Source organism: Scyliorhinus canicula, chromosome 9 (genome assembly GCF_902713615.1).
Source record: "Scyliorhinus canicula chromosome 9, sScyCan1.1, whole genome shotgun sequence".
Taxonomy (NCBI): domain Eukaryota; kingdom Metazoa; phylum Chordata; class Chondrichthyes; order Carcharhiniformes; family Scyliorhinidae; genus Scyliorhinus; species Scyliorhinus canicula.
This window is the reverse complement of record NC_052154.1, coordinates 123,900,479-123,925,966: the sequence shown is the minus strand read 5'-3', so window position 1 is coordinate 123,925,966 and position 25,488 is coordinate 123,900,479. Positions and strand designations below refer to the sequence as shown.

General features: G+C 50.0%; 1 protein-coding gene across 1 annotated transcript in view; it reads left to right on the top strand.

Annotated features, from left to right (window-relative positions):
- Positions 1–25,488, top strand: part of th (tyrosine hydroxylase) — a 74,361-nt gene that overhangs the window by 31,476 nt on the left and 17,397 nt on the right. The window contains exons 5-8 of the mRNA XM_038807500.1: positions 14,098–14,165; positions 15,518–15,568; positions 18,360–18,505; positions 22,136–22,271. Coding sequence (XP_038663428.1) covers positions 14,098–14,165; positions 15,518–15,568; positions 18,360–18,505; positions 22,136–22,271 — 401 coding nt within the window. The remainder of the gene's footprint in view (positions 1–14,097; positions 14,166–15,517; positions 15,569–18,359; positions 18,506–22,135; positions 22,272–25,488) is intronic.

The window sequence follows — 25,488 nt, the reverse complement described above, 5'->3', positions numbered from 1 at the left end:
CAGTAATTCCCAGCATTTCTCTCCATCAAGAAAAGTAAGAGCAAGTTTTGAGGGCAGTCGCCTCCCAGCACCCATCCATGGGATTTTAATACTCCCAGTTCCAATCCAGATAGCCATCATTTCAAAATATTCCCCTGCTCTCTAATATTCCCAATCAAGAGAAAACACCAACAAATTCCAAAATCCAAAAAATGATGGTTTAGTGATTTATGTATGTGCATGTACATAAGGTGTTAATGTGTAAACAGTAGCACCAGATGATCACTAGAGGGCCGTACCAGCCCTCTAGTGATCATTTGGTGCTACTGATTACACATTAACCCCTTATGTACAGTATGCACATACAGAAATCACTACAGGTGGAGTAGGAAATAGAAAACAGTACAGGAGAAAAAGAATGAGAGGAAGTAAGAAAAGGAAAATTAGGAAGAAAAGAAGGAAAAGGTAGAAGCAGGGGGAAATGGAGGGGGTCGGGGTAAGAGGAGTGAATTGCTACTTAACTGTATTCAGAGGACAATGTTGCAAATGATACTGTTTTAACTGTGTTTATATTTAGTGAGAGGCAATGTCTGAAGTTTTGGTTTATAAATTAACATCTCAAACTCAGAGTTTGTTGAAAAACATGATTTGGATAGACGGGGTAAGAATCTATCTGCTCCTTAAACCCCTTTATATTGGGTAGAGGGGTTTTGGCAAGTAGACTGTAATTGATCATCCCTCATTCGTTAATCAACTTGGTCAGGATATCACAGAATGCATCCCAGAAAATGGTACATCCTTCAGATTCAGGGAATGCAGCATGTGCGTGTGCATGCAGATTTTCAAACAGCATTTGATTTGGTATCGCCAAAGAGACAAATGAGTAATAGAGTGGAATTTAGAATTCAAAGGAAATGTCGCAAGATGGAGGGGAGGGTAAAAGGAGAGGAGAAATGAGATGAATGGTGTGCCACAGGCATCAATTGCGTGGGTCCCTCTGATTTACCCTGCACATAACTGAATGGACCTTGGGAACTGAGAGAGCAACATTGAAACTTGTTGATGACACCAATTTCGGAGTGTATCACAAACTGTCTTGAGGTCTGTGGAAGATTGCAAGAGTTAGGTAGACCGCGAGATGCAACTCAATATAGAAAAATGTTGCCATACATTTTAAAATAGATAAAGAAAACACACCGAAGATGGTAACATGAAAAGGTTCAATGAGGAGAAATATCTGGTATGCACGTATAAAAGCTATTCGAGGTGACCTTTGGTTTTGCACCTGGATGCATAGAAAGCAAACAGAAAATATTTAACTTTTGAAAGGTCACAGTCAGCCTGCACTTAAGCTTGTGTGCAGTTTGGCCATCTCATTGTAGGAAGGTGTAAAAGCAATGATAACATGAAGAGATGAGGGGCTGGATTCTCCATCGTTGAGATCCTCCGTTTCAGCCACTTACGCCTGTGGATTTCCCAATGGGAAACCCCATTGGCAGGCTGCCAGGACGGAGAATCCCGCTGCCAGTGGAGGCGTGTCACACCAGAAAACAGGTGCGATGGGGCAGAGAATTCCGGCCCAGGTGTTACAGTTCGGAAGAAGTTAAGTTATTCTGGACCAGTATTTGGAAGATTAATGAGTAACTTGACTTTCTACTGATTGGCAAGACAGTAACAAAAAATTAGACCTGGGTTAATGGAAAATATAGTGGATGGGATTCTCCCAACCCGGGGCCAGGCCTGAGAATCCCCGCGATCGGGCCACGCCGCCCCAGCGCCAGCACGCAATTCTCTGCAGAGAATCCATTGGCACCGGCGTGGTTGGCGTGGCGCCGGTCGCGGGCCGCTCTACGCGGCCGTCCCGCCGATTCTCCGGCCCGGATGGACCGTGTGGCCGTGCAAAAAACCGAGTCCCGCTGGCGCCGTCCACACCTGCTCACAGCCGGTGAGAACTCTGCATGCAAGGGTCGGGTGGCGGCCTGTGGGTGGGGAGGGGGACTTCGACCCGGGGAGCCCTCCAATGCGGCCTGGCCCGTGTTCGGGGCCCACTGATCGGCGGGCCGGCCTCTCTGACCCCGGCCTCCTTTCCTACGCACCGGCCCCTGTACTCCTACGCCATGTTGCGTCGGGGCCGGCGCATTGAAGGAGGCCACCGCGCATGCGCGTGTTGGCGCCGGCACCACTGTCCATGTGCGGATCCCACGGTGCCCAGTTTGTGCCTGGATCGGCAGCTGGAGCGGCTTGAACGGCTCCAGCGCCGTGCTGGCCCCCTGTAGGGGCCAGAATTACTCTTGGCAGTGGCCCGTTCACGCCGTCGTAAAACGCAACGGCATTTACGACGGCGTGGACAGTCTGCCGTGGGATAGGATAATCCCGTCCGATAAAAGATTTGGAGAACAAACTTTCTAGTCAGCAGTAAAGAAGTGTTATTCTCGACAATGCAAACCATTGCCAATTCTTCTTTTCCAAAAGCAATCTGATGGTTGTTTGAATAAAAAGTAAGTGAGCAGGAGAGAGGAGTTAGAATGTATGACTCATGAATAAAAACACATCGATCAAATTGCCACTTTTCATGCAGCAACGTTTTATCATTCTGTTTAATGATTTTCTCCTTCAGTGAGGTTGTGTGTTTATGCAACTTAATTATTATACCTGCAGGTTTAACAGTATATATCTTCAAATTATTGCAGATAATTAAATGTCAAGTGCTTGTCATATTTGTCTGAAATTACCATGATTTAAGATACACAGAAAATAGAAGCAGGAGGTGGCCATTCCACCCCTCAAGCCTGTTCTGCCATTCATTATGATCATGGCTGATCAACAAGTTCAATATCCTAATCCTGCCTTCCTCCCATATCTCTTGATCCCTTTAGCCCAAGAGCTATATCTAATTCCTTCTTGGAATTACACAACTTTTTGGCATCAGCTGCCTTTAATGGCAGTGAATTCCAGAGATTTACCACTCTCTGGGTGATGAAATCTCTCCTCACCTCAGTCCAAAAAGGTTTTCCCCTTATCCCCAAGCTATCACACCTAGTTCTGGATGTCCCCACCATTGAGAACATTCTTTCTGAACCTACCTGGTCTAATCCTGTTTGAGTTCTACAAGTTTCTTTGAGATCCCCCCTCACTCTTCTAAATTCCAGTGAATATAATCCCAACCGATTTAGTCCCTCCTCATTTGACAGTCCCACATTCCCAGGAATCAGCCTGGTAAACCTTCGCTGCACTCCCTCCATGGTAAGAACATCCTTCCTCAGATAAGGCCACCAAAACTGCACACAATACTTCAGGTGTGGCCTCACAAATGCACTATATAATTGTCGTAAATCATCCCTATTCCTGTATTCAAATCTTCTCGCAATGAAGGCCAACATACCATTTGTCTTCTTTACTGCCTGCTATTGGTGCGCACTTACTTTCAGTGACTGATGCACCAAGCGCACCAAGGTCTTGCTGTGTATTCACCTCTTTCAATTTGCACCCATTCAAAAATTATGTGCCTTCCTATTTTTGCTCCCGAAGCGGATAACCTCACATTTATTATACTGCATCTGCCATGCATATGACCATTCATTTAACTTGTCCAAATCCCGCTGAAGCATCTCTGCATCCTCCTCACAGTTCACCCTTCCATCCAACTTTGTATCATCTGCAAATTTGGAAATACTATATTCAGTTCCCTCATCCAAATCATTGATATATAATGTGAACAGTTGGAGTCCTAGCACAGATCCCTGCAGTCTGCCATTAGTCACTGCCTGCCATTGAGAAAAAGGCCCATTTATTCCAACATTTTGCTTCCTGCCTGCTAAGCAGCTTTCTATCCATCTCAAGACACTACCCACATCCCATGCGCTTTAACTTTACATAGTAATCTGCTATGTGCGACCTTACTGAAAGCCTCATGAAAGTCTAAATAACCCACATCCACCGGTTCTCCTTGGTCAATTCTATTAGTTACATCTTCAAAGAATTCCAGTAGATTTGTCAAGCATGATTTCCCTCTCATAAATCCATGCTGACTTTGTCTGATTATGGCACTACTTTCCAAATGCTGTGCTATGAAATCCTTGCTGATGGACTTTACCAACTTCCCTATAACTGACATTAAGTTCACTGGTCAACTGTTCCCTTTTTTCTCTCGACCTTTTTGAATAGCGGATTATATTAGCTACCCTCCAATCTGTAAGAACCATTCCAGAGTCCAAAGAATTTTGGAAAATGACATCCAATGGATCTACTATTTCAAGGGCTACTTCCTTAAGTATTCTGGGATTATCAGGCCCCGGACATTTTTCAGCCTTCAATCTCATTAATTTCCCTAAAACTCAATTTCTCTATCAAAACAAATTTCCTTCAGCTCCTCGCTAAAACCTGTGTTTCTCAGAACTTCCGGTACATTTTTCATGTCTTCCTTTGTGAAGACAGAAGCAAAGTACAAATTTATTTCCTTTGACACTTCTTTGTTCCCCGTTATGAATTCTCCCATTGCTGATACAAGCAGCCTACATTCATTTTTATCAATCTTTTTCTCTTTACATATCTATAAAAACTTTTACAGTCAGTTTTTATGTTCCCCGCTAGCTTACTTTCGTATTGTATTTTCCCCTTCTTAATGAATCCCTTGGTCTGCCGTTGTTGAATTTTAAATTGTTCCCAATCCTCTGGTCTATTGCTTTTTCTTACTAACTTGTATGATTGTCCTTTGAATCCAATACTATCTCTGATTTCCCTTGTAAGCCATGGTTTTGCTACAGTTCCCCTTCTACTCTTGCGCAAAAGAGGAATAAACAACTTTTGGAGTTCACCCATTAATTCCTTGAATGCCTGTCATTGCCTGTCCGCTGTTCTTCCTTTCAGTAATGTTTCCCAGTCCATCATAGCCAACTCATGCCTCATACTGACGTAGTTACCTTTATTAAGATTCAGGACCTCAGTCTTTTTTTTTTTAAATAATTTTTATTGAAATTTTTCGATACAAACATTTACCCCTACTACATTTTAAATTATAACACAACAAATCCCCCCTGGAAAATCCTCCCCACGCCCTCCCCCGCGCGCACCCCCCCACCCTCCTCCTCCCCCCCCCCCCCCCCCCCCCCCCCCCCGCGCTACCAGTCTAGCAACCAAACCGTTTCTCCCTTTCTGCCGATGGCCTCGGGCAGTCATTGCCCGCGACCCCCCGCTGACGTGCTCCCTTCGTTGCTATCCCCCCCCCCTCCCTTCCCCCCCCCCTTTCTCCCCGGGTTGCTGCTGTTTCGGCCTCCAGTTCCTATCTCTGATCCAGAAAGTCAAGGAAGGGCTGCCACCGCCGGAAGAACCCCTGTACCGACCCTCTCAGGGCGAATTTGATTCTTTCCAATTGGATGAAGCTTGCCATGTCGTTTAACCAGGTGTTAACACTTGGTGGCCTTGTGTCCCTCCACTGAATCAAGATCCTTCTCCGAGCTACCAAGGACGCAAAGGCCAATATTCCGGCCTCCCCTGCCTCCTGTACTCCTGGCTCCACCCCAACCCCAAAAATCGCTAGCCCCCACCCTGGTTTGACCCTGGTTCCCACCACTCTCGATACCGTCCCCGCCACCCCCTCCCAGAACTCTTCCAGTGCCGGGCACATCCAGAACATATGTACATGGTTCGCAGGGCTTCCCGAACACCTAACACACCTGTCCTCACCCCAGAAGAACCGACTCATCCTAGTCCCCGTCATATGGGCTCTGTGCAGCACCTTAAATTGGATGAGGCCCAACCTTGCGCACGACGACGACGAATTGACCCTCTCTAAGGCATCCGCCCATGTCCCATCTTCTATCTGCTCTCCCAGCTCCGCTTCCCACTTGTCTTTCAGCTCCTCTATCGATACCTCCTCCACCTCCTGCATTATTTTGTAGATGTCCGAGACCTTCCCTTCTCCGACCCAGACCCCTGACAGCACCCTATCACTCACCCCTCTATCGGGAAGCAAGGGAAATCCTTCCACCTGTCGTCTGGCAAATGCCTTCACCTGCAGGTATCTAAACGTGTTCCCCGGGGGGAGCTCAAATTTCTCCTCCAGCTCTCCCAGGCTCGCAAACCTCCCCTCTATGAACATGTCCCTCAGTTGCCTGATGCCCGCCCTGTGCCAGCTCTGGAATCCCCCGCCAGTGTTCCCCGGGACAAATCTGTGGTTCCCTCTCAGTGGCGCCGCCATCAGACCCCCCACTTCCCCCCTGTGTCGCCTCCACTGCCCCCAGATTTTAAGGGTGGCCGCCACTACCGGACTCGTGGTATACCTTGTGGGGGGGAGCGGCCATGGTGCCGTTACTAGCGCCCCCAGGCTTGTATTGCCGCAGGACGCCCTCTCCATACGTTTCCAAGCTGCCCCCTCCCCCTCCATCACCCACTTGCGCACCATCGATGCGTTCGCCGCCCAGTAGTATCCGGAAAGATTGGGTAGCGCTAATCCTCCACTGTCCCTACTCCGTTCCAAGAAAATCCTTCTCACTCTAGGGGTGCCATGTGCCCACACATAGCCCATAATGCTGCTAGTTACCTTCTTGAAGAAGGCCCTGGGGAGAAAGATGGGCAAGCACTGGAACAGAAACAAGAACCTCGGGAGGACCGTCATTTTGACTGACTGCACCCTCCCTGCTAGCGACAGCGGTACCATGCCCCACCTCTTGAACTCCTCCTCCATCTGCTCCACCAGCCTTGAAAAGTTCAGCTTGTGGAGGGTCCCCCAGTTCCTTGCCACCTGCACCCCCAAGTACCTGAAGCTCTTTACTGCTCTCTTAAAGGGGAGCCGCCCAATTCCCTCCCCCTGATCTCCCGGGTGTATCACAAAGACCTCACTTTTACCCACATTTAGGGCGAAATTCTCCCCCCCCCACGACGGGTGGGAGAATAGCGGGAGGGCCTTCCCGACTTTTTTGACGCCCTCCCGCTATTCTCCCCCCCCCCCCCCCCCCCCCGCCGAAATCCCGACACGAATCGCTGCCGCCGTTTTTTTACGGCCGGCAGCGATTCTCAGCTGTTAGAAGGGCCGAAGTCCCAGCCCTTTACGACCTTTTTACGAACGGCAAACACACCTGGTCCTGCCGTTCGTAAAAACGTCGTGACCACCTGGAAAAAAATAACCATGGCACCGATTGGCACGGCAGTACCACGGCCGTGCCAAGGGTGCCATGGGCCCGCGATCGGTGCCCACCGATCGCGGGCAGCGGGCCCGATGCCCGCGCACTATTTGTCCTTCCGCCGCCCCGCAGTATCAATACGCGGGGCGGCTGAGGGGCAACCCGGACCGCGCATGCGCGGGTTTCGCGCAAAAAACGCGATGACGTCACCCGCGCATGCGCGGGTGGAGTCTTCCCACCTGCGCATGCGCGGCTGACGTCATATGACGCGTCAGCCGGCGCTAAGTCCGACAAGCGGGCTTAACGATTTTCGTTAAGCCCGACTTGTCGGAGCCTCCGACGTCGGGCTGCTAGCCCCGACGGGGGACCAGAATCGGTCCCCCGTCGGGAAGGGGCGCGATGCCGTAAAACCCGCCCGGGTTTTACGGCAGTTTGACGATTTCTCCCGTTTTGGGAGAATTTCGCCCTGTATTTATATCCCGAAAAGTCCCCAAACTCCGCAAGTATTTCCATTACCTCCGGCATTCCCCCTTCCGGGTCCGCCACATATAACAACAAATCATCCGCATAGAGTGATACCCGATGTTCCTCCCCTCCCCTTGTCAGTCCTCTCCACCCCCCTGAACCCCTCAGTGCCATCGCCAACGGTTCGATCGCTAATGCAAATAGTAAGGGGGATAGGGGGCATCCCTGCCTGGTACCTCGATGGAGCCCAAAATACTCTGACCTCCTCCCGTTTGTAACCACACTCGCCATCGGGGCCGAATACAGCAGCTTCACCCACTTGATAAATCCCTCCCCAAACCCAAACCGTTCCAGCGTCTCCCACAGGTATTCCCACTCCACCCTATCAAATGCCTTCTCCGCATCCAGTGCTACCACTATCTCAGCCTCCCCCTCCACTGCTGGCATCATAATCACATTCAACAGTCTCCGGACATTTGTGTTAAGTTGTCGTCCCTTTACGAACCCCGTCTGGTCCTCATGGATTACCCCTGGCACACAATCCTCTATTCTGGTTGCCAGGACCTTTGCCAACAGTTTGGCATCTACATTCAAGAGGGAGATAGGCCTGTACGACCCGCACTGTACAGGGTCTTTGTCCCGCTTCAGGATCAAGGAGATCAGGGCCTGTGACATTGTCGGGGGCAGAACCCCCCCCTCTCGCGCCTCATTGAAGGCTCGCACCAGCACTGGACCCACCAAGTCCACATACTTCTTATAAAATTCCACCGGGAACCCATCCGGCCCCGGCGCCTTCCCCGCCTGCATCTGGCCTATCCCTTTAACTAGCTCCTGCAGCTCTATCGGCGCCCCCAGCCCCTCCACCCGTTCCTCCTGGACCTTTGGGAACCTCAATCTATCGAGGAAGTTCTCCATTCCCCCCCTCCTCCTGGGCGGCTCAGACCGGTACAATTCCCTGTAGAAATCCCTGAAGACCCCGTTCACCTCTTGCCCCTTCTGCACTACGTTCCCTCCCTTCTCTCTTACTCCCCCAATCTCTCTGGCTGCATCTCGCTTGCGCAGCTGGTGTGCTAGCATCCTGCTCGCCTTTTCCCCGTACTCATAGACCGTGCCCTGTGCCCTTCTCCATTGCGTCTCCGCCTTCCTAGTGGTCAGTAGGTCAAACTGGGCCTGTAAACTGCGCCGCTCCCTCAACAGCCCCTCCTCTGGTGTCTCCGCATATCTCCTGTTCACTTCTATAAGTTCCCCCACCAGTCTCTCCCTCTCCTGCCTCTCCTTCCTTTCTCTGTGTGCCCTTATGGAGATCAGCTCTCCTCTGATCACTGCTTTCAGGGCCTCCCAGACTACCCCCACCTTCACCTCGCCCGTGTCGTTCGTGCCCAGATATCTCTCAATGCCCTTCCGGACCCTTCCGCACACCTCATCGTCCACCAGCAGCCCCACATCCAGGTGCCACAACGGGCGCTGGTCCCGTGCTTCCCCCAGTTCTACCTCTACCCAGTGTGGTGCATGGTCCGAAATCGCAATGGCCGAGTACTCCGTGTCCTGCACTCTCGAAATCAGCCCCCTGCTCAGTACAAAAAAGTCTATTCTGGAGTACACCCTGTGGACGTGGGAGAAAAAAGAATACTCCCTCGCCCTTGGCCTGCCAAATCTCCAAGGGTCTACCCCCCCCATCTGCTCCATGAACCCCCTTAGCACCTCTGCCGCTGCCGGCCTCCTATTCGTCCTGGAACTCGATCTGTCCAGCCCAGGGTCGAGCACTGTATTGAAGTCCCCCCCCATGATCAGGCCCCCTGCCTCCAGACCCGGAATGAGGCCCAACAGGCGCCTCATAAAACCCGCGTCATCCCAATTCGGGGCATACACATTCACCAGCACCACATTCTCTCCCTGCAGCCTACCCTTCACCATCACGTACCTACCCTCCTTATCTGCTACCACCTGCGCCGCCACGAACGACACCCTCTTTCCCACCAAAATCGCCACCCCCTGGTTCTTTGCGTCCAAGCCTGAGTGGAACACCTGTCCCACCCACCCCCTTCTCAGGCGTACCTGGTCTACTACTCTCAAGTGAGTCTCCTGCAACATTGCCACATCCGCCTGCAGTCCCTTTAGGTGTGAAAAAACCCTTGATCTCTTGACCGGCCCATTCAGCCCCCTCACGTTCCAAGTAATCAACCGGGTCGCGGAGCGACCCGTCCCTTTCCCCTGTCTATTAGCCATGTCCTGTCCCCTGTTCGCCCCGGGTCGACCCTCCCCTTCTGACCCGTTCCCCATGGCGATGGCCCCCCCCCCTCTCTCCTCCCGTTCTTCCCTTCCCGTCCTCGGCCTTTCCAGCAGCAACCCGGTATCCCCCCCTAACCCCCCTTCCCCCCCCCCCCCCTGGCTAGGACCCCTCCTAGCCGCGGTGTATCCACCATCGTACTCCCGAGAGTCAGCTGGTTTTCGCTGACCCGGCTGCCCCTGCCACACTCCGACTCCTCCCGATGTGGGGGGGGGAGGGGCCTCCCCCCCCTTGCCATCCCTCTCTGACCCCGCTTCAGCGCGGGAAAAGCCGCCATTGCTGGCCACACCCCACTCTTCTCTCCTCCCCCTTCCTCCGTCCCGCGCGCGGGAAACAGGGGAAAGCCCGCGCTTTCGCCCGGCCACACCCTACCCCGCCATCTTCAATTCCACCCCCGTCCCCATCCAAGCCCATAAAAAAAGCCCCCTTAAAACGAGAGGAAGAAAAAAGAGAAAAAGAAAACACGCATAACCAACTTGCACCCCCCCCGTCCCGCCTCCCCAACTTAACAATATAACAATTTAAATAACAACTCTCAAATAAATACATAAATACATAACTATGCCTGCATAACTAAATAACTACCCAATAATAACGTATTTAACCATCACCCTCCATCGAACAGAACAGTAACCATAACCCTTAAAGAACAGATCAAAAAACAGTAAAAAAGCCCCCCCTACAACAACAATAATTAAGGGAAGTTGGCAACGGGAAGAGACACACAAAAAGGAACAAAGAAACCCCCCATAACACAAGTTTCAAAGAAACCAAACGATCCATCAACTTTAACCAAGTTCCGACCTGGCCTAAGAAAGACATGGGCCACTTGATCAGTCAAGGGTACTCGGGCGGCCTCGACCGCCGGCGTTCCCAAGTTCTAGTTCAGGTCCAGCTTTTCCTCCCGAACAAAAGTCCATGCCTCCTCTGGGGTCTCAAAGTAATGGTGCTGGTCCTTGTAGGTGACCCACAAGCGCGCTGGCTGCAGCATTCCGAACTTGATCCTCTTTGCGTGCAGCACCGCCTTCGTCCGGTTAAACCGGGCCCGCCGCTTTGCCACCTCCGCACTCCAGTCCTGATATATCCGCACCGTCGAATTCTCCCATTTGCTGCTTTTCTCCCTCTTGGCCCACCTCAGCACTTTCTCCCGATCACAGAAACGCTGGAATCGCACCAGCACCGCCCTCGGGGGCTCGTTCGCCCTAGGCCGCCTAGCCATGACCCGATATGCTTCTTCCAGCTCCAGGGGCGATGGACCGGCCCCCTCTCCCATCAGGGAGCTCAGCATCTCCGCTACATATTTCGGGAGATCAGGCCCCTCCAGGCCTTCTGCTAGGCCCAGGATCCTCAAGTTCTTCCGCCTCATTCGAGTGTCCAGCTCCTCAAAGCAGCTCTGCCATTTCAGGTGGAGTGCCTCGTGCACCTCCACCTTTCCCACGAGGACCGTGGCCTCCTCCTCCCTTGCAGTCATCTCCTGCTGCAGCTCTCTTATCGACGCCTCTTGGGTCGCCTGGGCCCCCATCAGCCTTGTGGTCGTCGCGTTCATAGACTCTAAGAGTTCCACTTTCAGCTCCGTAAAACACCGGAGGAGAGCGGCCTGCTGCTCCTCCGCCCATTTTCTCCAATCTTCTAGTGCGCCACCGGCCGCCATTTTGGTCCTCTTCCCCCGCTTTTTTCGGGGAGCTGCTGCCGCTTTTTTTGTCGCCCCACTCCGAGTACCGACCATAAAGTTGGTCTCACTCTCCTCAGGGAGCCTTCCCCCACCGGGATTCGTCTTTCCAGTACCGTCGGGGCCCTCCAATCGGCCCTTAAACACCTTTGTCGCAGGAGCTGCCAAATGTGCGACTTAGCTGGTCATAGCCGCAACCGGAAGTCAGGACCTCAGTCTTAAAATCAACTCCTTTACTATCCAACATGAAAAAGAATTCTATCATCTTATGGTCATTCATCCCCAAGGTTCTCTCACAACTAGATTGCAAACTAATCCTATCTCATTGCACAATACCCACTTCAAGATGGCCTGTTCCCTTGTTGGTTCCTCAATGTATTGGTCCAGAAAACCATCCCATACACACTTCAGAAATTCCTCCTCTATTGCATTGTAATTAATTTGATTCACCCAATCTATATGCAGATTAAAATCACCCATAATCAAAAAGTATCCTTTAATACATGCATTTCTGCTTTCCTGTCTAATTCTATTCCCAACATTACCACTGCAGTTTTGTGGTCTGTAAACCATCCCTATGGTTTTTTACCCCATGGTGTGTCTTAACTCAACCCATACAGATTCCACATTGTCTGTGCCAACATCTTTCCCCAATATTGGATTCATATTTTCTTTAATCAACAATGCAACTCCACCACCTTTTACTTTCTATCTGTCCTTCCTAAAAATTGAATAGCCCTCAATATTTAGTTCCCATCCTTGGTCACCTTGGAGCCATGTCCTCATAATCCCAACTATATCATACCGCTTTACATCTATCTGCACAAGAAATTCATCCATTTTATTTTGAATGCTCCGAGCATTCAGGTTCAAAACCTTAAGGCTTGTCCTTTTAACGTTCCTTAACCTGTCCCTATTATCTTTTACAGTGTCATTATCTGATACAGGTCCTTTGTTTCTCTGCCTATCACTTTTCTTATTCTCCCTGCTGTATTTTTCTCTTGTTCTTGATTCCCCCTGCCCTGAATCCTTACATAGGTTCCCATCCTCTGCCATGTAGTTTAAACTCTCCCCAACTGCTCTGGCAGTCCGGGTCATGTCCAGTTTGTACAGGTCCCATCTCTCCCAGAACCGGTCCCAATGCCCCAGGAATATGAAATCTCCTCCCCCTCACACCAACTCTTCAGCTGCATATTCATCGAATATATCCTGCTATTTCTACTCTGACTAGCATGTGGCACTACTAGTAATCCTGAGATAATCACCTTTGTGGTCCGACTTCTCAATTTTATTCCTAACTCTGTATATTCTGCTTTCAGGACCTCATTCCTTTTTTTAACCTATTTCATTTGCACCAATGTGAACCACAACACCTAGCTGTTCACCACCCCCCTCCAGAATGTCCTGTAACTATTTCAATACATCCTAGACCCTTGCACCAGGGAAGCAACATACCATCTTGGAGTCTCGTTTGTGTCCACAGAAATACCTATCTATTCCCCTTACAACTGAATTCCCGGTAACAATTGCATTCCCAAAATATTTTACTCCTCCCCTCTTCAACCAAGAACCAACTGTGATGCAACAAATTTGGCTATTATTGTTTTTCCCCTGAGAGGTCATTCTCTTCAACAGTATCCAAAGCGTTACATCTATTTTAAAATGGGTAAGACCTGCATTAAAATGTTAGATGCATTAAATTCTGATCAACATTTTCATCATTTGTCCACTAATTGCTAACTTTCATTTCTAGGCTTTAATCTCATATCTTTTGTACTATCTAAAGAGAACTCTGTCAACCTTTTGTCACATTTAGAGCTTATGTGCTTCAGCAGGAGTAAAAGCCAAAATTAACTCCAATTATTAGGTTTAGTAAGGGCAGCATGGTGGCGCAGTGGTTCGCATTGCTGCCTCATGGCGCCAAGGTCCCAGGTTTGATCCCGGCTCTGGGTCACTGTCCGTGTGGAATTTGCACATTCTTCCCCACAACCCAAAGATGTGCAGGGAAGGTGGATTGGCCACGCACAACCCAAAGATGTGCAGGGTAGGTGGATTGGCTATGCTAAATTGCCCCTTAATTGGAAAAAATGAATTGGGCACTCTAAATTTTTTTTTAAATGTTTAGCAAAGATCCTCTCCCAGGGTAAAGCCTGCAGGAGGCATGGCGGCACAGTGGTTAGCACTGCTGCTTCACAACAAGGAGTGTAGATTGGAGAATGTGGCTTTTGCGTTATAGGACTGCACTTCTGTCATTTAAGAGCTTGTGTTGGGCACTTCACCTGATTTTCATCACCCATAATGTTACCCAATCTCAAAGCAAAGTGGTCCATCTAGTTTGCCTTTTACCATCCATAGAATTTCTACAGTGCAGATGGTCCCGTTAGTAACATTATATAATTATAATGGAGTTATTGTCAATTCTGTGCAATCACCCTCTATCAACAGGTTCAGACACGACCCGCAGTATACTGATACTTTATTCAATTTGGGGAGAGGATTTGCGTAAATTCTGCCATCTTGCTAGATTGTGGATAACAATTTGATTCATGTAATTTTTATTTTTTTCTGACTTACTACAGGGATACGCGGATGTTAAATACAGGGAACGACGGAAGCAGATCGCAGAAATTGCAATAAATTATAAATAGTAAGTTCTTTGTGCACTCTAAGGGCTGGGTCTAATGGAGCATTGAGGCCTCAACCCTTCCGGCAAAAAGGATCCCCCTCCCCCATTCCAGCAGTTTGGTTCTCAGGAATCTAGTGTGGGATTCTCCAATAATGGGGCTATGTCCCCACTCCAGCATCAATACTTTCTGAAGAAAGTCCAGAGTGATTCTCCTACCTGAAGGAGGCTAGCGGGGCCGTGGAGTACTCCTCGCAGCTCTAGCTGCCGATACAGGACCCTGCACTTCCAGTCGGGAGTCTGCGTATGCGCACGGCGGCGGCCGCCCTATGCGACATGGCGGACTCACACCACGCACCGGCCCCGAAAATATAGGCCTCCCGAGATCGCACGCGCCTACAGATCAGTGGCCCTCGATCACTAGCCTGGCCATCCCTGAGGCCCCCCCCTAGTGAAGGCTCACCCCGCCCCCCCACTAGGGCGGCCACAGGCTGACTCCACATCTGCCACTGGCCATTCCGGACAGGCAAAACATGGCTAGAACCACGCCGTCGGGAACTCGGCCAGTTTTCATTGGAGAATCGTGGGGAGGCCTCTGTCAATGGCCCCCTACCCGCACCGCGTAGACTGCACGCATGCGATTTGCTTCCGGGGACCGGAGAATTGCGGGAGCAGCGTCGCGCTGGATTTCAGCATCAATGCCCACTCTCCGCCCCCGCGCCACTTGGAGAATCCCGCCCATAATGTTTGGAGGGGCATCAATTGATTAAATGTGCGACTTCCACCCCCACCTCGGCAGGAAGTCCCACCACTCTCTGGTCCCAACAGCACCATTGGGAGCAGTGGTCAATGCTGGACCTACAACAGTGCCCAACGTTGAGGAGCCAGAACCAAAGTGGAAGGTACACTGAATGGTACACGGGGGCTTGCCACATTAAGCAAAAAGACCCCAGTGAGGGTACAAGGTGTGGGGCACCCCAGTGTAGTCAGGTTGGGTGAAAACGGAACCTGGATGTGGAGGGGGTGGGGTGGGGGGGGGGGGGGGGAGAGAATGACCTGGGGTGGCCCGTTAAGTAGGCCCCCATTCTTTGCCTGCCACCAGCCTGGCCAGTAAAAGCTATCAAGTTGGACGTTTAGCATTAACCTTCTCCACTACAGCTAAAATTGTGGCAGGGTAGGCAGTGGGTACAGTGCTGATGGCATTTTCCAGGCCCTCTACTACCTGTAACCCATCACTGGCAAGCTGAAAAATCCAGCCCAAATGTGTGTGATCCTACTCCCTATTTCGTTAGAATTGTAACATCTCTTTCATTGACTTGCTTTGCTTACTATAGTGATGTAAAACCATCGGTATTAATTGTTGCTTGTCTCCACAGCGGCGAGCCAATTCCCAGAGTAGAATACACCCCTGAGGAAATTGCAACATGGTTAGTCAACTTTTTTATTCTTTTATACTGGAAAATTCTTCCTGTCAATGAAAAGGAATTGTCAAATCAAAAAGAAATCTGAATACAAAATGGAAATAGTCATAGGAAACATCAACATCAATAAAAGATCATTGAGCGTAACAGAGCTTAACACTCCAGTATCCCATCTCTTCTCTTCTACAGTTCAGCTTGTTTTGAATGTCAATGATGTTTCCTCTCTAATCCCCTTCCTGCAGATTGTTCCACATCTTGGGTTAAATTATCTAGAGGAGGGATTTCACTCCCTTTGCACCTGATTTTGTATTTGTATGAGACCTGGAAGGACTCGATAGTAATAAAGCAGTTCTGTCATTATCCATGTTGCAACTTCTCTTTGGTAAATTGTCGTCAGGGTGTGGAATGTTAGTACTGAAGAATGAATCGGCCTCTCACTTCAAGCAGGCATGTCAGATTCAAACTCTTCCAGTTTAGCTGGCATTCAACCAGACCCTGCTACTTCAACTCAAAAGGTAGTCTTTCAAGCTCAAAGCCATCTCCTATGGGAGCCTTTTCACTTTTCACTCAGGCTACCCTTGGATCCTCCTTACTTGAGATTCCCAACTTTGTGTTAAATCAGGATCTGGTTTGGGGTTAAGAAAGCGCGACATCTGTTTGCAAGCCACCAGATCAAATATCATGCTAATTCTCTGCCTGATACCCCTTATGTATATAACCATGGTGCACGGTAGCACACAGTGGTTAGCACTGTTGCTTCACAGCGCCAGGGTCCCAGGTTTGATTCTCGGCTTGGGTCACTGACTTTGCGGAGTCTGCACGTTCTCCCTGTGTCTGCGTGGGTTTCCTCCGGGTGCTTCAGTTTCCTCCCACAAGCCCCGAAAGATGTGTTGTTAGGTAACTTGGACATTCTGAATTCTCCCTCAGTGTACCCGAACAGGCGGCACAATGTGAAGACTAGGGGATTTTCACAGAAATCTCATTGCAGTGTTAATGTAAGCCTACTTGTGACATTAAAGATTATTATTATTATTATTAGTCTGTGCATTCTCAATTGCCTCTGAGTTAGAAGGTTGAGATTTCAAGGGCGGGATTCTCCGAACCCACGCCTGGCCGGAGAATCGTCAGGGGGCGGCGTGAGTTCTGCTCCCGCCTGCTGCTGAATTCTCTGGCGCCGGGGTTTTGGTGGGGGCGGGAATCGCACCACGCCGGTCGGCGGCTGCTGGTAGTGGCCCCCACCCCTGGCGATTCTCCGGCCCGCGATGGGCCGAGCGGCCGCCCATTTTAGACCTGTCCCGCCAGCATAAATTAGACCAGATACTTACCGGTGGGACCCGGCTCTGCGGGCTGCCTCCGGGGTCCTCGGGGGTGGGGGGCGCGGGGGATTCTGGCCCCGGGAGCTGCCCTTACGGTGGCCTGGCACGCAATCAGGGCCCACCGATCCACGGGTGGGCCTGTGCCGTGGGGGCACTCTTTCCCTCCGCATCGGCCACTGTGGTCCTCCGCCATGGCCGGTGTGGAGGCGAACCCCCCCTGTGCATGCGCTGGGATGACGCCAGCGCTGGTGCTCCCACGCATGCGCCAACTCGTGCCGGCCAGAGGAGGCCCTTTGACGCCGGCTGGCGCAGCGCCAACCTCGCCAACGCCGGCCTAGCCCCTGAAGGTGCGGAGGATTCCACATCTTCCGTGTGGCCCGCGCCGGAGTGGGTCACGCCATTCGGCGCTGGGACCGCCTGCCCCGCCAGGCAGGGGAGATTCCCGCCCCAAGTCTTGCTCCGGTGACTTTAATACAAAATCCAGGTGTCATCTTTCAGATCAGACGTTAAATTGATACCCTGTCCACCCTCACAGTGAACTTAAAACTCCCATCTGAAGAAGCATTGGGGATTTCACCAGTGTTCTGACCAATAGTTAGCCAACAAACAATGTCACAAAAACGTAATCTCTATTCATTTATCTTATTGTATTTTTTGTGGGGTCTTGCTGTGTCTGTTTCTCTACATTAAGGGTGCACTTCAACGTTTGTTGGCCACAGATTAAAAACTACACCAGGACCGCTCTGCCAGTGAGTCACTGGTCAAATACACTCCCGGTTAAGTAAGTTCCAGCCTAGCTGTAGGCCTGTATTATGTCAATTAAGCTTAGCCTGTGCGGTGGTGGAAGTGCCACATTGACCTCAGTGTAAAGAGGTAGAGGTCTTTATGTTCTAATTACCATAAAATAAGTCATATCCAGTTTAAAGTCCAACAAGTTTGTTTTGAATCACTAGCTTTCGGAGCGCAGCTCCTTCCTCGAGTGAATGACCTGAGGATTCACCTGAGGAAGGAGCAGTGTTCCGAAAGCTAGTGATTCGAAACAAACCTGTTGGACTTTATCCTGGTGTTGTAAGACTTCTTACTGTGTCCACCCCACTCCAATGCCGGGATCTCCACATCATTGTTCAGTTTATGGCAGTGCCTTGTGTATAGCTACTGAACTCCACAGGCCCAGTGACACTGGAGACCCACATTTGTCAGCTATGATTGGCCATCTTTGAATATTGAGAGGTTTTGTTTACATGAGAAGCAATGGAAAAAAACACAACATGGAATCACAGAACTCTGGTGTTACATAATCCTCGTGTCAGTTATATTGTTATATTTAACATTATCTTAATTATAAATGTAGCTTGACAAGGAGGAAGAGATCAACACCAAACAGTGACTTATTAGACCAGAAGCATAACTAAAGGCCTTGGAAAGGTGATGTTTGTTGAGTTAACTGCATTCTTCATTAATTTTTTTGACGTGTTGTTCAGGAGAGAGGTGTACGTGAACCTGAAGACTCTGTACCCAACACATGCTTGTCTTGAACACCTGGAGGCCTTCAGACTGCTGGAGAAACAATGCCAATACAACAAGGACAACATCCCTCAACTTGAGGATGTCTCCTGCTTCCTGCAAGGTTTACACTTGGTTAAATTTTAATATCTAATCAAAGAGATTTAACATTTGAAACATTTTGATTAAAAAGACAGCTTATATTTGTATGCCACCTTTAACAAAACGATTCTCAGGCAGCTTGTAGGAGCATTATCAAACAACACGTTGACACTGCAGAGAAGGCAATATGATGGTCAAAGAAGTATATTTTAAGCTGGGTCTTCGTGGATGTGGGGAGGTAAAGAGGTTTGGGGAGGAAATTGAGGAACTTAAGAGCATAGAGAGTTGAAGACAATGGGTGCCAATGGTGGACCAAAGTAATTTGGGATGATGGTTGATAAGTGCTTCACTCATCAATTGAAACTCACCGTTTGAATTTATGCGCATTGTGCAGTCCTGGACATAATAAAACACATCAATTTGTCTTCAGTCTTTTAAAGAGCGAAATATTCTGTTGTTTCCAACTCCTCCTTTCCACCTCATTGGAGGAATCTCCTCCAGCTTGTTAAATTAAAGTTGCTACAGTCCCAGATGACTGGTGGTGATTTAGCCTGAGGATCACCACAGCTCAGGCAAGGGGCAAAGTTGGGAATAACCTCAGTCAGTGCTGGAATTGAACCCGCGCTGTTGGCCTCACTCTGAATCATGAAGCTGCTGTCCAGCCAACTGAGCTAAACCACTTGCACAATCGCCATGGAGAAAGAAAGCTCTGGTTCCTCTACTGGAGTCCTCACTCTCGAGGATATCCCTATCTCTTGGCCACTTCCCTCTCACTGTCTCCTTATTTGTTCTGGTAGCTTGGAAACAGTGAATGAATACATTTTAATAAAATTCAAAAGCTCCTTCACCAGTAACCTCTGCTGCTTATATGCAGCCATGGTCCCGCTTGCAGCCCCTTTCATTCGCCCTTGTCCCACCCTCCCTTACCTGGAAGAAATCAAGACAAATGTTTTCTGGTGCGCCTACTGAAAAATGGACTGGGCAATATAAGATTATAGTCAATAACAGGCTCAATAGCGGATTGATTGCTTTTTTTCCAAATGGCAAGCAGGCTTCCGGTTTCTGCGCCGTCTTGCCTTCCGTAATATCAGAGACTGGCAGGATGACATAAGATTGCCAATCTGACATCGCACAGTATTTTATGTAAACACAGGATATGGGGTGGGGTTGGGTCTAATTCGGGGTTATAACCCCAGCCCAGATATTTCACTGGTTATAAGAAACAAAGTTATCAGACTGGAGTTCTACTTGGTGCACACTGCGGGAGCCACAAAAGAGTTTTGTGTGTACACACTTGGACATCGGTCAAACATCTGCCCCAAGCCTGTATGGTTTTGGAAGCCGCGAGCTGGAATTTAGAAGACGATTGTCAGTTTTCTCATAAATTAACGGAGAACAAAAAACAAGAAAAGTTTTAAAAGTTCCCAGAAGTCTTTCACATCAGTGCGTGCCAGAAACCTCATGCCAGTATAACAACACTTCTAATGATCTCAGCCAAGGTGATGTTAAAGCTGCGACCACCAACCCTGGCCTTTGGAAGGCAAAGATCTGCCAGTTTTTTACACTCCTGATTGTTAAGGATAGAACATATGAACATAAGGAAGAAGAGCAAGAGTCAACCAATCGGGCCCTTGAACCTGCTTTCCAATGAGTACCTTAATGGCTGACCTTCCACCTCAACTCCACTTTCGTGCCCATGCTCCCTATCCCTTGATCCCCTGAGAGATCAAAAATCTATCGATCTCAGTCTTGAATATAACCCAACAATGTAGAATCCACAATTCTCTGCAGTAAAGAAGTCCAAAGGTTCACAGACCTCTGGTGAAGACATTTCACCTCAGATCAGTTCTAAATGATTGACCCCTTATTCCAGAGCTATACCCATTTCTTCTAGATTCCCAGACAGGGGAAACAATCTTTCAGTCGCTACCTTGTCAAATCCCTTCAGGATCGTTTATGAAATCACCTCTCATTTTTCTATACTCTGGAGAGTATCAGCCCAAATTTACTCAGCCTCTCAGCCCAGGAATAAATCCAGTGAACACTTTGGGCAAAAGGGTTCAGTTCCATACTGCTCAGGAATTGTACCTGAGGCATCAGGAGAGTCATCCTAAAGTTGCTGGAGGACAACATTTTATGGCCAAAAAGATGAGTGCATGAAACCTTCCTTGGAGAGGCCCAGTACTCATCTTATGTTGTTCCTTTGACTTCATTGTCACTGAACTAGTGATTGGCGTCACCTTCTGGACATCCCCAGGCAGCTCATCGGAAAAGAGGATTCGATCATCAGGAGGCTACAGCACTGGCAGTGGTTCTTCAATTGGGGGAGCACGGTAGCATGGTAGTTAGCATAAATGCTTCACAGCTCCAGGGTCCCAGGTTCGATTCCCGGCTGGGTCACTGTCTGTGCGGAGTCTGCACGTCCTCCCCGTGTGTGCGTGGGTTTTCTCCGGGTGCTCGGTTTCCTCCCACAGTCCAAAGATGTGCGGGTTAGGTGGATTGGCCATGCTAAATTGCCCGTAGTGTCCTAAAAATTAAGGTTAAGGGGGGGTTGTTGGGTTACGGGTATAGAGTGGATATGTGGGTTTGAGTAGGGTGATCATGACTCGGCACAGCATCGAGGGCCAAAGGGCCTGTTCTGTACTGTTCTATGTTCTAAGAGGGGGCAGGGAGTAGGCAGGTGGGTGGAGGGGGGTGTGAAATTGGGAGGGAACGATAAAGAGGGGAAGGAATTTCGCACTGATGATGATTGAGGTCAGGGTCGGTGTGGTGGAGAGCAAACCGTAGCCATCAGCAGCCTGTATAGTTTGAATGTGAGAAGCTCTCCGAGCTCCATATTATGGCAGGAATTTCTAAAAAGCAAGCTTACTTTTCCACTGGAGGCCCATTGTGGCCTCTTTAACGAAAGCTTGTTGAGCTGCATGCCATAGTTAGCTGGTTCAATTAATCAAACCAGTATTGCAGACTGGTCCTCAAACAGGCAGGGGCCTCTTAGGGCAGCACGGTAGCATTGTGGATAGCACAATTGCTTCACAGCTCCAGGGTCCCAGGTTCGATTCTGGCTTGGGTCACTGTCTGTGCGGACTCTGCACATCCTCCCCGTGTGTGCGTGGGTTTCCTCCGGGTGCTCCGGTTTACTCCCACAGTCCAAAGATGTGCAGGTTAGGTGGATTGGCCATGATAAATTGCCCTTAGTGTCCAAAATTGCCCTTAGTGTTGGGTGGGGTTACTGGGTTATGGGGATAGGGTGGAGGTGTTGACCTTGGGTAGGGTGCTCTTTCCAGGAGCCGGTGCAGACTCGATGGGCCGAATGGCCTCCTTCTGCACTGTAAATTCTATGATAATCTAGTTTCGGATGCAAATTTATTCACATTTGTTTCAGCGGAGGGCCCAGGTCTCCTATTTTTTGCCCATATAATGAGCGTGTGCTTCTTCCCCACCATATTGGAGGCTCAGGCAATGATTTAGTGCCAGGAAAACAGGCACATGCCATTGAAGTTCTCGGCCTCTATATCCCCTGTATCAATTTTATCTGCTCATAAACTCATGAAATTAAAAGTTTAATGTTTCTGCGACAAAAGAGAAAACCGCTGCTAATTTTATTATGCATTGTGATTTAGTGTAACAGATGTTCCATGTTTGTCTATGCCAGAACACTCAGGGTTTCAGCTGTGGCCTGTTGCCGGGTTACTTTCAGCCCGGGACTTCCTGGCGAGCCTCGCTTTTCGAGTTTTCCAGTGTACACAGTATGTAAGACATGCCTCTTCGCCAATGCACACTCCTGAACCGTAAGTAGATGGATAAAATAAACACAGGTAGCAAGTTTTGGAAATGAATTACTGAAAATTTGTCATGCAATGGGAAAGTGCTGGAAATACACAGCAGATCTGTCAACACCTGATGATTTAGCCAGAAGCCTGTTCATTTTCTTTATGGATGTCGACAGCATTTTTACATTCTTATTTCTAGTTATGAATATCCATGCAATTGCTGGGTGAGGTGGACTGAGCTGTGATTGTTTCTTAATGTGTAATGAACAACACTTAAAAATTATAGATTTAAAACATAAAGTTGACATTTCTTGCAAAATGTTTATTTTGGCAACTTTACATCGAAATTTCCGAGTTTTACATGAACACATGTAAAAAGTAAACACAGTAGATAGGGAGCTACAAATGGCTTCAGTACCCCTGGGCTACAGGGAGTGGGAAAATTAGCCCACTCTTCATGTCTATCCTTCACAAAAAGGTGAACAGCTTTGTTTTGAATGAGGGGAGGATGCCAACGGGGCTTGGTTGGGCCATTTTCTGTGACAGACCTAGGGTACTCGCGTCTTTAAGCAGTAAACATTATATTGGATTGACATCAATGGGACTGAACATTGGAAGAAGTGCTTGGTGGAGGACGAGCCACTATTGTAGTTGTCTAAAGTCAAAATTATACCCTTACTGTCCAAGCTGACTTTTCATGAGCTGCCATTGGATTGAAGCATCAGAAGACAATGTGGAACCCACATTTTTTCCATCATCATCAAAAGTAATGGGGGGAAAAGTGAAAGAGAAAGTGTTCCCAACAAGAAGTCATAGAATCTACGGCACGGAGACAGGCCCTTCGGCCTCATAACTGCTTGTAGCGGGTTTGTGAAGCAGAGCAAAGCCTGAGCATGGGTTCAATTCCCGTACTAGCTGAGGTTATTCATGAAGGCCCCGCCTTCTCAACCTTGCCCCTAGCCTGAGGTATAGTGATCCTCAGGTTAAATCACCACCAGTGAGCTCTCCCCCTCAAAGGGGAAAGCAGCCTATGATCATCTGGGACTATGGCAACTTTACCTTTACTTGCTGGGGAGATGTTTAAATTCTTCCTCTAGGAATTTGGAGACATTTGGAATATAAAGCAAAGGGAGGTTGTGTAAAGACGCGGGGTTGGCCAGTGAGGGGGAGATGTGAGGGCAGCGCCTGCAGTGCCACCCGGGGGCACCATGTAGCCCGTTGGACATGGTTGGGCACAGGGGTACGCACCATGCTAAAATGCCGGCCTTTCAGCCCCTGCTGACAATGGATATTGGAATTCAACCAGCAATGATGGCCGTCCTCCCAGACGCCGCAGCCCTGGGGGATGCCCTGCGGCTGTATGAGCGGGGGCTACTCGAGGAGGAGGAGGAAGCTGCAGCAGCAGAGCATGCAGCAGTGGAACGTGCAGCAGTGGAGTGTGCAGCAGCGGAACAGGAGACAACCACTGAGGATGGAGAGCCGACCACCCAACAGGCCAAGAGGGAGGAGGTGCAAATGTGGAGCTTGAGGCCTCGCCTGTCCGGCAGCGCCTGTCATTCAAGGATCTGCCGAACCGGGCATGTCGTCGAAGACTCCGGCTGAGCCGGGACATAGTGCGACCTATCTTCCAGATCATGGCGCACCTGGCACCGCGGTGGAATGGGGGAGGGCACCCGCTCCCAGTGGCCGTCAAGGTGTTGGTCCCCCATGGGGACCTCTCTGGAATCTCTCAGAGTTCAGTGCGCATGTAAATTTGCGCCAACGTGGAGGCCCTATATGCCCAGTCGGCACAATGCATCCATTTCAATGTGGACCAAGCACACCAGGATGCCCGGGCAGCAGGGTTTTCCACCAGCGGCGAGAATACCCGGGTCCAGGGGGGCGATCGCCAGGGTGCATGTTGCCTTATGAACACCTTCACCAACTGAAAGGGGTTCCACTCGATGAACATGCAACTGGTCTGTGACCATCAGCTGTGCATCGGGCACGTCTGCGCCCAATACACGGGCAGTGGGCCTTCATCCTGGAACACTCAACAATTCCCAGCCTCTTAGAGACGCCCTCCTGGCTACGGGTTGGCTCCTGGGTGACAGGGGTTATCCGCTGCGGACGTGGCTGATGATGCTTATCCGAAAGCCACAGACTGATGTAGAGACTCGCTACAACGACACCCATGTAGCGATCAGGGGCGTGATCAAGCAGTGCTTCGGCATCCTGAAGATGCGGTTCAGGTGCCTGAACTGCTTTGGAGGGGCCCTCAAGTATAGCGCTGGGAGGGTCGCCTGCATCGTGGTGCACTGCTGCATCCTCCACAACATTGCACAGCAGAGGGGTGATGTGTTGGAGGAGGTTTAGGAATGCCAGGCCTTGTCTGATGAGGAGGGTGTGGGGGAGGGCGAGAGTGGGCAGGGCATGGCGCCCAGGCAGGCATGGGAGGTTGCACGATGTGCAACATGTACAGGACGCTCTGATCGCTTCCACGTTCACTGGGGGGGACTGGCCAGCAGAACAGACACCGAATCCCACCCCCTGCACCCCAGTCACCCCACTGCCTGCAACCCCCTCAATGATACATACCTGCTGCACTACAGGGGTGTGGCAGTAACAGCAGGTCTAGTCCATGGGATGGAAGATGATGACAACCCGCTCTGTGATGAACTCTGGTACTCCGCATCGTTGGACAACATTTGACTCCTGCCCACGTTGCACTTCCCATCATCCACCTGGGTGATCCCTGCATGTGAGCTGGTCGTTCCATCACACGGTACCATCGAATCCCTGGGTAGGCAGTGGTTGGGGCGGTCAGTGGGGGGGGAAGTTGGGGAGTCCAGCTCACCCACAACACCCACCCACTCGCCTCACCTCCCCCTGCTCCCCCTCCCTGTCCAGTCCAGACCAGCCCACCCCTCACACCCATCCGACAGAACACCGAGGCAGGTTGTAGCAGTGTGAACAGGTGTTCAATGTGAGCGAAGAAAAACATAAACGTGCCCGAGCCCCCATCACTATACTGTTCCCTGCACCTGTGCCGATTTAACTGGTGTCTAACTCTCTGGCCTTATGGACCCTAACACTACGTCTACGTGGATCTCCAGATGGAATATCAGAAGTGGAGGCGGTCTGCTGCGATTCCCACCCTGCGACCTGTATCCCCTTTGGCCATCATCTTCTGGGGCGACCGGGCCTGGCTGCTGCTTGGGTGTCCCAGGTGGCACGGTGCCACCCTGTTCTCCCG